This window comes from Trachurus japonicus, chromosome 4 (assembly GCF_045865225.1).
Source record: "Trachurus japonicus isolate A0001 chromosome 4, Traja_1.0".
NCBI classification, from domain to species: domain Eukaryota; kingdom Metazoa; phylum Chordata; class Actinopteri; order Carangiformes; family Carangidae; genus Trachurus; species Trachurus japonicus.
The window spans coordinates 12,708,372-12,722,042 of NC_140910.1; the positions used below are offsets into that span (position 1 = coordinate 12,708,372).

Here is a 13,671-nt window from a genome sequence, read left to right on the forward strand (position 1 = left end):
TATTTTACTCATGACATTTAACACCAACTTTGTTCTTGCAGGTTTGCTGCTTTCATTATCATAACAAACTTTTCAACATTAAAATGAACTAATATTGACTTTCATAACTTTTTTGTTATGGTGACAACTGTGGGCTTTGAATAACTGGGAACAAACCAGCAGCAGTCCCACGAACTAAAACCATTAAAAAAATATTACTGTGCTTCTAGCAAAGACAAATCAACCTACAGTCAGACTGGGTAAAACATAAATCAGTCAAGGTTACCATTACACAACAAGTAAGTACCCGTATTACTCACCCAGTAAGACAAGGCCAACAACCTTCCTCTCTCCTCTTGATTTCAGGTGTCTGTTGGCTGTTACTCATTCTTCATCTACCATGGAGTCCCTGTCGTTACCCTTCCACGGAGGCCATGCTCTAGAAGTGGACGAACCGGTCTGTAAGGGACACCGTCGGAAGAGGGAGTTCATACCTGAAGAGAAGAAGGATGCCCTCTACTGGGAGAAACGCCGCAAGAACAACGAGGCAGCCAAGAGGTCACGTGAGAAGAGAAGGATGAATGACTATGTGCTGGAGAGTCATCTCATGGCCCTGAAAGAAGAAAATGCCAGGCTTAGTGCTGAATTAATGGCAGTCAAGCTCCACTTTGGGCTGGTTCACCCTGCAGCATACGCCGCTCACCAGAGCAGCCAACTGCAGCACCATGTTCACAGTGGCCCCCCACCTATCCCCGCCAGCGGCCCTCACCAGCAGTACCTGCAGAGGGACTACTACTGGCGTGGTAGAGACTCTCCTGTTATGCCAAGCCACCAGCCGTCTCACCCTCTTCTCATTCCTGCGTACGCTCTCCATACCATGAGAGGCTATCCGTACCTAAACGCATCTGGTGGCGCAAGCACTGGCCTCATGACTCCCCTTGGTCTCCCTCGAAATCTCCTGCCCACACATGCATCGCTCCATCCTGGAGCTTCTCTACTGAAGCCCATTCCGACCAGAGCTGCCTCCGATGAGGAGGAGGAGCAGCAGGTCCCGGGGATTCTGCCCCCGTCATCCTCTGCCCGACCTTCCAAAATCATCAGGAGAGGAGAAAGGATTATCTCCCCACCGAGACAATGTACCTCTGACTGACTGTCCAACACACAGGGGTTCGTCTACTATACTGTTGGATTGATTGAGTAAAAAAAACAAATAGTTCATCTGTCCCACGTCCTGTAAAAAGTCCTGCTTACACCTTAAAGGTACATTGTGTAAGTTCTCCTGTTATCTATTCACGAAAATTGATTATTTCGTTCAAAAGTATGTTTTTCATTCATCAATAATCACCCCCATTAAGAACCTGAAGTGTTCCTTTCAGCTCTGAATTAGCCGTTCATATCATTCATATCTACATGGAGCGGGTAAGCTCGGTGCTGCTGCCATGTGGTGTCGCCATGTTTTTACGTTCAGTGGCAGCGTGACGGTAGGAAACCACGGAAACTCAGCGGAGACACCGGAGCTGTCGACTCAGGTCGAGGTGGCGTCTGTGAAAAGTCACCGTGGTAACGCAGTGAGGACTGTGAGGACTGCACGAATGCTGCATTCAGGTGCAGTCGGAAAAACGGCCGTCGGTAACAAACCAGATCCCATTTTCGTCACAGAAGTCCAGAGAAAGCCGGTAAAACGTGGGTCAGGTCAACAATACCACATCGCCATGACAACATATTGTCACATGTATTGTTTTACCACGTGCTGACGGACCACTTGTTTACATAGAGGCTTGTTTAAGCCGTTACCTGCAGCTGTTGTCCGTCTGCCATCTAACCGATTTCACGTGAATGCAGCATGAAAAATACGACTGAGTTGCTTGCGATCTACAACCACACCGCTAGATGGGAGGAATTCTTACACAATGTACCTTTAAGAGCTTATCACTGTGAACTGGTGGAACATTTTGCATTCAAAACGTATGTTCTCAGCATATGAGGTGTTTAAACTTTGCTTACTGTATGACAGAAGAGAAAGACAGTTCTATGTTGAATGTTGATCATTCACACCGGCGCACCACATGAGGAATACATTCCCCCATCGATGCCAGCTAAGTTAGTGTTTGAATAATGTACAAGCTCACAGCAATAGCTACAGCTCTGGGGCTCCTCCAGCTCCTGTCTGTGTGCTGTCAAAGTTGAACAGATGTTTAGATGTGGGTTGTGAATAAGTACTGACTCATCTTGATCTAAGCCCCCCATTCTCACTTACTGTAAGAGGACTATTAATTATTCTACCACATCAAACAGCCAATACATGATTGTTAATGTTAATTAGAAATGTGACTGAAATGAAATGAAATGTCAGCTGGTTAAATATCAATGGATAAGAATTACTTGGTGCTAATGTAATGTATCTGATAACTAGTTGTGACTATAGGTTAATGCAGAATTTCCTCATACAGTGAAAGGCAGCTGAAAACAAATGTAACTCAAAATAAAAACGATTTAGATTTTAAGATAAACTTGTGAACATCAAATGATTTGATCTGGGAGATGACATGGTCAGAACAAGGTGCAACACCTTCCAAATGGAAACAGTGAAGTGTGATGTGTGTATTTATTTGGTTTCCTGTGTGGGTGGACAGACATCTTCCATCATTCTGTGTCGGTCTGCACCTGCCAAATCTATAAATAAGCTTTGGGGCCACATTATGTTGAATAATATTACACACAAAAATGAGACAATTATATTCAAGTGTTGTCATGGGGTTTGAAATTATTGTGTCTTTACAGGTTTGAAACTGTGACTCACGGAAATCCAAAAAGACTCAATTTTTCCTCCAAAACTGCTTTGCCAAATAGGGAAAAGATAAAGTCCATGTCCAAATACGGAGCCCAACTCAAACAATGCTGAAGGTTTATGGCCTTCAGCACTCAAAATGTTAACTGTCTGGCCACAGAGAAAAGTATTGTAAAACTTTTGGACTAGATTAGAAACAGCAGCTAACTGTTCTCCTCCTCTGCCTGACATCTGCTGTTTCTTTCCATGTGTTTTCAAGTTTGCACTACCCCAGGCTGCTGCAGGTTGCTGGCATTTTGCCCCAAAACACTGATGACAACATTGCTGCTGGCCAGGCAAATAGCCAGACGCACTGGCTCAAAGACAAACTCAAAGAAACAGTGAGAGCCAACAGGAACAAGACAGCAGCTCACTACTGAGTAATGACATGACACTATTAATTTCTTTATGAGGAGACATCAGCTGCTATGGATAAGATTGTTAAAAATGGCAAATAAAACTGTAAAAAGCAGGTATGTAAAATTGTCCACAATCCAGCTAAAATGGAGACAAAGCTATGGTTATAAACTATTCAATTTCATGACATATGGCACATTTGCCTATAAATATGTATCCCACTAAATTCCCTGTTGTTTCTTTTGTCCAATCTCCCTGAGACACTTAGTAATTTACACTAAACATCTACCACAACTACTTAAAAGCAATTTAGTGACTGACAAGGGGAAAACTGAGAGCTTGGCAGGATCTTTTTAAATAGATTGTAGCCTACATAACAACCAATTATGAGCTAGTAAATTCTTTCTCAGTACCTTAGAAATACATCCCTGTAGCTTTAATAGTCTTCACCACACCGTTTTCAGTGACAACAGAATGAATTTGTGTTGTTTTGAGGGTTACCCAAGGCACTGAGTAGCTGCTTACACAGGTGAGCTTTCCAACACCAGTGAACTACCTGAAGCAGGGGGAGGGATAACTAGCCTACTGTGTCAGCTGTTGTGTGGCAGAGCTTCGTGTACTTACATAAGATGTGGTCCTCATGCTGCTTTGTTGTGTGTTTTTTCTCCTCCAAAGTGAAGTAAAAACAGCTGCCCACAGAGACTTGTGCTGACCTCTGAAGAGACATCTATGTCATATGACTGAATATAAAAAGTATCTCGCTCCAAAACATACAGCTCCGCCATTTTTTCCCGGTTGCACTTACCTTTCCCGCGCGAGCCTATTAGGTGGAAGGACGTCGGGCCTCAAACAACCAATAGGAGTCGTCGTTAGTGCTGCGATAAAACGAGGCTCTGCGCCGCATCGCTTCGCACCGCGCCGTGGCCAAACGCAGAGCAGACGACGGAGATGTTTGTGTTTTGATGCCCCGCTGCGTGAAGTTGTAGGATCTATAGGAACTATCTCTGGTGAAATTAAACAGGGTTATCTGTCGTTCGCAGTGGGCACTGGACTCGTAAAGGCACCTGGCATAGGTTAAATAAATTCAGTTGGTTTGTATCCAAACCAATTTGCACTGCTGCAGGGGTAGCCTAATTTCTTCCTGCCTGTTTTATCTACAACTTTCTCTCCTGTTTTTTTTCCTCGCTGGTTAATGAATTATATTTTCCAAACCACACAGTCTCTGCCCTAATAATGTCATTCTTCCTATAGGCTGTTCTTTAGTCACTTAGGCTAGTCCCTGCTCCTAACAACTTGATGGGGATCCTAAGTGTGTGATGATTAGTCTGTTGGGACATAATTATATTCATAGGACTCTTCCCATTGTGAGGTTAGTAACTTTGATGCGATTGTAATATTCTGTAACTACATAGTGTTTCCAAACATTTCTGTGATCCCCTGGTTGTGTGAGCTATCATCATAATATAATAATGAGAAAATATTATTTGCTATTATCTTGTTTTGAAAGGCAAACTAAGCAGAGACAACTTGTTTTTAGAATTGGACTTTTTCAACTAAAAGTTTATTTATACTGTGTAATTTATCAAATAGCCTTAGCCTAAGACACCCCTGACTCTACACGTTAGAGAGTAGTATTAAGACTCGCCCTATTTAAAAACAGGCTTGTGCTGACTGATCTTGGTGCTTTACATCTGATATTGTAACTACAACAGGTTATTATCCTATTTTCAGCCAAAAATACATAAATCTTGATCCAATTCTTAGTCCAAAAAAAGAAAAGTAAAATAGCCTACATATAGCTCTAACACTAATTAATATTTGTTCAATCACTGAATTTCTCCTAATGTTATCAGTAGTTCATTTGACATCACATGTCATTTTTCCTCTACAGCTAAGCATCAAACTTTCATTAGGCTAACAGGCCAACATTTAGTTTACAACATGTTGTAACCACACCATCAACAACAAGCTAATCTGTTGTCTGACTGTGCGTGTCATCAGTCACCACTCAACCCTCTGTGTTTAAACAAATTACTCACAATGCTCTGAAACCAAAACTAAGCTTTGGTTAATGGCTGTGAGGTGAAAAAACAAGTAATGACACAGCTCACAAGTCATTTTGGTCCTTGCTCACGTAAGTCATAATGAGATTTGGGTGAACCTGGGGCATCCAGTTTCATCACGTTTCAGCTGATGTAACATTAAACTTTAAAATGAAACGTTTTCATCAGGGGAGCAGATTAAAAAAACAAAAAGGTGGCTTTTTACAGTATTGCTAATTTAAATTTCTTAACAAAAGGACAAACCTTTCATGGGAGATGTTAGCAGTAGGCTACATCCTTATGACAAAAGGTGTGCTCAATGTCTAAAATGTTATTTGTTCAGCAGCTACTAACCACTGACCACTACATTTAACACCATGTTAACACTAAATGTGTGATTACACATAGACCTACACGCACCCACGCACGCACGCACGCGCACACACACACACACACACACACACACACACACACACACACACACACACACACACACACACACACCACACAGATACATTCACATAGGTACATGCAGACAGCCTTAACATCGTTTTAATTACCCTGTTCCCATAGTAGCTACATCTGGAAAGATCTTGATTAAAGCAGAAGTTGAGAGTCAATGTGTTAAAATGCATTTCCTCCCTAAATTGAACACAAGCAATAAGGGGAGGGGTTGAACTGGCTCAGTGCACTTGCATTTTACCACTACTGTTCTTTCCAATCAATCTAAGGGAGTTATGGAATTAGTATACTAAATGCAGGACACATGAAAGTGTTATGCTGTAATTTCTATTTTCATGCCTTTGTAGGTCGATGACACATCCTTCGGGGGCACATCTGAAATTACACAGTCAATTCTCAAGCAGGGTGTAGGTGTTTTAGTTTTAAAACTGTTCACAGTGATTTCTAGGAAAGAGAGAGGCGTAATCACTTACCAGTAAAGTTCAAATTTCAGAGTCAATGTCCACAACCTGGGGTCCATTTCAGTGAAAGCATTGCACCTATGTTATAATTTAAGCATAAAAGCGAAGCTATTATACTTTTGCTACTTGTGTTTTGATGAAATTAGCATTTATAAAGTACAGACTGACCTAGTGTATTTTTATTATTTACGTAATTCAACCTTTGCAAGAAAAGATTCTTGAAAGAAAAGCCACGGCTCAGATTATTATAAACAAACTCTCAAAAATATACTTTCAGAAAATTCTTGTTCTTATAAGTCACAGGATTTTCAATTAAAATGAGGAGCTGTAATATTTATTATTATGTAGGAGTGGGTGGTACGTTCAAGGAAAAATATAAATAATTGAACAGAGAAACATAAACGCACATGTTTCCATAGTGTGAAATGCATTGATTAATGTCATGTAATTTCCTATATATAGCAATGCTAATGGCAAATTGATGAGTCAAACATGAAGAGGGATCAGCGTGCCAAGTGTCATGGTCATCAGGGGTCTGGAAAAGTTATGACGTCAAATGAGTCACTCTTTACCATATTTTTAACACGTGGGGGAGTGTAGCGATGAAACACACCTAGAGAATAACACAGATGTCAATGCTTGACCCCCACAGCTTTGGTTAAGGTTGTTCTGTCACATTTCCCGACTGCTCCCGGTTTCTTCTCTTGATTCTCTTGATCATGTCTCTTTAGAGGGAAGGGATTTCTGCAAATCAGAGTTATTCTGCATGATTGATCCTTAGATTAAACCATTTCTAGGTTGAAGGGAACGGTGGTACTGAATGGTTTTGAGCATGATATGAGTCATATGGTTCAGCTTTCATGATGACTAAATATTTACAGTGGTTTCCGGAGTGACATATTAGACACGGTTTGATCTTTGTCTCTTCAGCATAGCTCCTGATCCATTTCAGGGAGCACTGGAGCTGCCGCAGAGCAGGGATTCATGTCCTTTTAGCAAAACATGTTTTAAAGATCTAATACTGATATGTTATGGTGAATCTTAAAAATATATGAATTTACAATTATTCTTAAGATGGTCTTGTACTGTATGTGTCCATCCATCCACCTGCTATACCGCTTATCCATGCAGGCCCAGGTGACACAGGGTGAGGGCGGTGTACACAGGGCGGTGACAGGTTATCAATCTACCACACGGCTGACATATTGAGACAAACAACTTCACACAGTCCTGTGGGAGGAAGCCCGAGTAGAGAACCCATGTAGGCACACGGAGAACAAACAAACTCCAGGCCCAAACTCAGAACCTTGTTGCTGTGAGGCAAAACTGCTTTATGTCCAGATTTAAGGTCAGCACATTCAAATCTTCTGGTATCAACCGAGAGACACTGTGAGGTAACAAACAAAACGCAGTGGGGCTTTAAGAATTTTTAAAATCAGATTTTGATAAACTGAAATCTAGATTTCTGTTGCTTTACATCCTCCTTGTGGTGGCCCTGAAGTGAAACCACTGTTCTACCAGTGGTAGAATATTACATATTATATTACAATGTAAATTTACTTTCACATTGAATTATAGTTTAGTTTTAGTTATATTGTTACAATGGATTAAGTTCTTATGGCTAGATAGGTCAAATTGAGATGCCGAATGCCTACGACGAACAAACAACACATCAAAATGTGAATATTTTTTATCTGCTCACAAAATTTTATTTTCTTTTGTAATCTGTCTTGATGAATGCATAGAAAATGAACAATAACAACCCTCCTCATACAGTGTATGCCGCACCTATCATTAAGGTGAGTCAGGGCCAGAATGCTTTCTTCTACACTGGTTATCTGTTAATGTGAGGTGCAGATCGCACATCCACTCATCTGAATTTTTTATTTTAAATTAAGATATGACAAATTCCTGGGATAATTTACCAAAATAAAATCTGCAACACAAAATCTCACAGTGACAGGGTCACAGGTGTAATTTAGACTCTCATCAGCGTCTCAGACTGCCACCATAAAGGTCGGGAGTCCAGGTCACTGCTATAAAAATGGGACAGGGGACAAGACATCATCATAGCAGGTACTATAGCATGCTTTATAAACAGTGTGCTTCATTTTTATAAAACAATACAATACAAAACAGTATAACACAATTTCCAGACACAACAGTTTCCATATTAGTAAGTTCAGCAAAGGACAATGAAAAATACAGTTGAGTTGTTTACATATTTAGATCACAAAGAGGAACCTTATTGTAACTCATGTTAAATCAGTCCATGAACATCTTCACAGTTCATTAACAGTTTTAAATTTGTTGTGCGTGGGTGAACTCTAAATTATATAACATGGACTGACACAGATTCTGTTTGTTATAAGATGCAATAGAAATTGTAGAAGGGAGGATTTGCTCTATGTGAATGTTATATTACTCATTTATATCTATAGTGGATCCAGAGATAAGCCTTGCATCAATTTTATAATTTCCTTTTGCCAATAGGGGGCGGCAGAGTAACACTGGTAAAAGTGGGGTAGTTGAAGCCAAACAAATAGAAACTGGTGGTGTTGGTTTTATGGGCTTTGACCCACGGATCAAGATATGGCCAATACTTTAAGGTTCAGATGGTTTATGGAGTTCACCTCTTCTTACTCTCTCAAATATGTCAGAAGTGTTGAGGCTAACTAAGTTATGCCTCCACTTTCTGTTTTTATTGTAAATATAATGTGGTCAAGACTATCACATGTTGATAGTGCAAATAAATATGAAAAAAAAACCCACTGTATAACATTCGCAAATATAAACTGTATTCATTCATTAACGGATAAATAAACAGCAATGGGTTTTATGTGAGGGAATATAGAAACACCCTTTGTAAACACTTGACAACTTTTTGATCCCAGGTTATACAATAACGTCTTAATGCTGCACATCGAAATCACCTTCTGGACTACTTTAACTTTTACAAAATGTTGCACCCCTGTCTTCAGTGGCATGTATTCTTACAACCCAAGCATCCAGCTCATCGTTGTTACAGTGTCAGTGTCCTCCTTGAGAACCTCAGCTCCCTCTTCTCTCTGGCTCAGTTTCATTATGACCTTTGTTCAAGGTCTTTATCACATTAGCATTTCTCCCTTCATCCCAAAAACAGATGAGGACCCACTTAACTCTTTCTCCCACTGGTCACCTACTGTAAGCCTCTCCACTGTCACTTACCCAGCCAGATATAGGCACGTGAGCTAAAAACTGACATTAACGCCCTTCATGATTTGATGTGTAAGCTCAGACATGTTTTTAACTGATGATACGATGAGACTGTAAAAGCTGGAGATATCACTTATTTGAAAAGTAGAGTTTAACAGTAAAAGTACAGTAGCTCAGAAATATCTGATCACTCAACATTACTATAAACAACCACAAGAATGTCAATGATTACAAAATATATAGTACATCTTATACAGTATCCTACCTATACAGTATGAGCTATTCAACATTGGGATCAATGTATCCCACGTTTCATTTACAAATAATACACATTATTCAAAGTAAAAACCCAACTCTGTGCATGCACTCATCTTTACACAGGCTTTTCTTGATAAAGAGGGCAAGATTATTGTACAGAGTGTCTACTTAATAATAAACAACAATGGAAAACCTTAACTAGCAAGTGTGCATCTGCATGTATGGATTTGTCACCACACAATTACGAATGGATCCTTTAATTGTAGGTTAACATCTTTGACCAACTTATCCATTGAGAAGCAACTTCTGTCTGCCGTGGCTTTGCACTGACAGGGATATCATGGTGCTCTACAGTTAAATTGGCAGTGTTGCAGAGTGGAGACTCTTGGAATTTATTTTATAAGATATAAGAGTAAATTAATACTCTTAGTATTAGAGTAAATTAATACTCTTAGTATTAATTTATTCTGTACAAACCCACCGTCAGCAAAAAAAAAAGCAGAGCCTTTATGTCACGACAGTGCTCTAAAGTCCTGACTGTAGATGAGTCTGAATATGCAGTATACAGCTAGAACTATTCAAATACATATTGGCAAGTCCTTGGCATTCATTGAGCACCACCCTGTTATTATGTATTCATGAGTTTGGAAATTGAGAGCTTGAATCACCTCAGATGGAGCAGTCTTTTACAGATGAAGAGGACAGAAATCCTGGTGGGGAAGGAAGATGGAGTTGGCAAGAGCTTTGTAGAGGTTAAAGACTGGTGGGACTCTGAGTGCTATTGTTGCTTGGTCTTTTAACAGTCTTTTCAGGTTTGAGACATCTTTAAATATAACCCACATCTCCTCTGCAAAATAATGTGAAAACAATAAAGAGCAGCAGAGATACAGTACATCAAATCCATACAGATTGCCTCTTTTTCCACACACTCATGTTTCAATAACAAAAAACCTGTCACAACAAAACATCCTATAAATAACGGATTCCTATGTTTTGCAAGCGCAGACTCCTATTCCAGTGTTTTATGCCCCTTTATGTCCCATCTCGAGACTGCTTGTAAACAATAAGAGGGAGAGAATACTAATAAGAAAAAAAATAGACCCAAAATAATCAAATCATTTTCATGTTGAACTTGCGTGCCCCACCCTGTCCCCCGCTGGCAGCGGGTCCGTCCACTTTTCTGAAGGAATATTCCACTGAGAAATTGTTCTTGTGTTGCCCTCTCCCTCGACTCCACACAAACAGCAGAATGAAACAGAACAGGACAACACCCAGGAACATGATGCAGCCCATAGCTGTGGATATGAGGATGGTCTTGAGGTCCAGAGTGAACTTCAAGAAGACTCTGGTGTCATTTAGATTTGTGTCATTAAGGTCCCCAGCATAGTAAGTGCGGTTGGCCATAAGGGCTGCATCGAGTGGCAGTCCACTCACTGTAAGTGTGGCAAAGTAGGTGTCATTTCCACCAGCGTTGCTGGCTATGCAGATGTAAGTTCCACTATCTGTTACCTGGGCATACCTTATTTCTAGTGTGCCTTCTGGTAATACAGTTAGGCGTCCGCTGCTCTTTGTGGTGATGCGGCGGCGCTGAGGTGAGATCCAGAATATGACTGGTGTTGGCTCACCTTCTGCTTTACAAATGAATGACACAACCTGTCCCTCACGGGCAGATATCTGCTGCAGTTTCCTGTTGCGGATTTTGGGCTTCTGGCAAGTAAAGTGGTCAAAGAGGGCTGAGTCAGAGAAAGCGTTGAGAGCCCGTCCTTGCACCTCAACAGGCATCATGCACACTGGAGCAGCACCGTCAAAATTGAGGGTCTTCCTGCGCTGAAGGATCCAGAGCAGGCGGCAGTCGCAGGCCAGGGGGTTTCCATCCAAACGCAGCGTCTCCAGAGTGTTGACGGATTGAAAGGCTCCCTCCTCCAGCGTCACCAGGCTGTTAGTGGAGAGGTTGAGAAGACGGATTTGCCTCAGACCACCCAAAGCGTACGGCTGCACTGCTGCCAGGTTGGTGTTGACCAGATGCAGCTCCTTCAGCCTAATAAGGTCCCGCAGCGCCCAGGACTCCAGCACTGAGATGGGGTTGTAGGAGAGGTTGAGACTGGTGAGGTGGGGCAGACTGCGCAGGGCAGAGGTTGGCACAGAGGTGATGTTGGTGTGAGTGATGGACAGCCAAGACAAGTTGAGACCCTGCAGGCTGTGAGGGGAAATGTACTCCAAAAAGGGCCAGTGATCGATCTCCAGCCCCCTCAGGTTCCCCAGCTTCCGGAAGTTTTGGTCCTCTAAGGCGGAGATACTGAGGTAGCGAAGCCGCAGAGTCACCAAGTTATGCAGGTAAGACAGTGACTGGCTGGACACGGAGGTGAGGTTGCACCTCTCAATGGTCAACTCCCTCAGCCCCACTAGACCCAGAAAGGCCTTGTTGGAGATATAAACCAGATCATTGTCTCCAACCTCCAGGTTTTTTAGACTTTTCAGGTCTTGGAAAGTAAAGTCCAAAAGAATCACAATCTTATTCCCACTGAGGTCCAGTGAAGTTAGGTTGGAAAGACGTGAGAAAGCCCCCATGGGGACCAGTTTCAGCTGGTTACCCCTCAACGAAAGCGACTGCAGGTTCTGAAGACTAGAAAAAGCATTCGGTTCCAGGACAGTAATCATATTGTCGCTCAGGTCCAGCTTTTCAAGACGGGGATAAGGAAGCAGGTCACCGTGCTCTACCCAGCGAAGTTTATTCCCACTTAGATCCAGGATCTTGGTGTCCAGTGGGATGCCATCTGGCAGTGCAGACAGGCGTTTACCATAACAGGACACAGTCTTGAGTTTTGCAATGCACTCGCAACGTTGGGGACATCCTTGGCTCTGGGTGGGTGACACCGTGAACATGAGCAGCAAGAACAGGAAAGGTAGGAGCCAGCCTACATCCTGGCCCAGGCTCACCCCCATGGCCTTTAATTCCACTGCTTCCTCCCGGGATGAATCACTAGGCCAGACACCTGAGGCGAGAGAAAGAGTGGGAAGGAGAAAAGGAACAGAAGGGGGGTGAATAAGGGGGCAGAGAAAGAGACAAAGAGACAGACAGTGAGACAAATTAATTAAACTCAATTCCCCTTCAACAGCAGCGATCAAAGACTCTAAATGAGTGGAATTACAATTACAAACCCTAATTGACCTGGCAGAGCAGTGAAATTAAAGCCAGAGCTCCAAGATAATCCTCAAAGGACTGGGTCTGGATTCAGTAGAACCACTTTGGTGTAGTGATCAACTGTGCATTACAAACACTCCTTTTAAACCGTGTGTCAGTGTGCACAGAAAAATATCTCTAATAACTATGAGTCAATTTTATATCTGCTGGTTGTTTTTGCTCTGTGGCAATTTCATGCATTGTAAATGAAAACAGGGAAAGGGGGAAATTGAAAATCTAGTGTAAGACCTCACTTGGGACATCTTAAAATGCATGAAAAAGGAAACACAATTGTAAATACTCAAATGCTCTCTCTCAGTGCAAATGCACTCAGCCCATTTGTGTGGTGTGAGGAAACAAGATTGACAATATGCCGTGCAAAAAGAAACTAATAGCTTGTACGCAAGATAAATAAAATACGATAGTGACACTGAACAATCCAATCAACAGGCACAGTATCCAGACGAGGCCAAGGTCAGTCAGTATAGCAGAAAGCTACGACTCAGTGCATCACAATAACTCAGTCCATCACATCATCTACATAAGTCTCTGAGGCATGAGGCTTATCATGAGAAGAGCTTGCCTAGCCTGACCTGCCTATGGGTTTCATATGACACACGCAGACATACGCACACATGCACAATCCCTCTCTCCCCCCACCATGCTGCAGTATGTTTACAGCAGGGTAGTAATCCCTTATAAACCCATCATAAAATAACAACTTGTGGGATGGAAAGTAGCTCCGGAACACATATTCTGTAATAATTTAATGGTGGTGCAGACGTGCGTATTCAAGCACACTAGAAAAGCCACGAATGCTGTGAATCTCTCTGGTTCACACATTAGGAGGTCCCCAGCCAACAATTATGTCCCGGTTGTGCAGGAAACCATAAATAGTGAAGCAAGCAA

At 41.9% G+C, this 13,671-nt stretch overlaps 2 protein-coding genes across 2 annotated transcripts; one reads left to right on the plus strand and one right to left on the minus strand.

The window, feature by feature from the left end:
* Positions 1–300: 300 nt before the first annotated feature.
* On the plus strand, positions 301–1,129 carry LOC146988557 (uncharacterized). Its single transcript, XM_085775277.1, has one exon. The coding sequence runs from the start codon at positions 380–382 to the stop codon at positions 1,127–1,129; it is 750 nt and encodes a 249-aa protein (XP_085631403.1). The 5' UTR covers positions 301–379.
* A 9,041-nt stretch (positions 1,130–10,170) lies between these two features.
* On the minus strand, positions 10,171–12,591 carry lingo3a (leucine rich repeat and Ig domain containing 3a). Its single transcript, XM_085774046.1, has one exon. It carries the CDS (start codon positions 12,522–12,524, stop codon positions 10,692–10,694), a length of 1,833 nt encoding a protein of 610 aa, XP_085630172.1. The 5' UTR covers positions 12,525–12,591; the 3' UTR covers positions 10,171–10,691.
* Between the last annotated feature and the right edge of the window lie 1,080 nt (positions 12,592–13,671).

Bases quoted from the DNA above. Each gene is read 5' to 3' on its own strand.
- LOC146988557 (XM_085775277.1), top strand. From the start codon at position 380: ATGGAGTCCCTGTCGTTACCCTTCCACGGAGGCCATGCTCTAGAAGTG.
- lingo3a (XM_085774046.1), bottom strand. From the start codon at position 12,524: ATGGGGGTGAGCCTGGGCCAGGATGTAGGCTGGCTCCTACCTTTCCTG.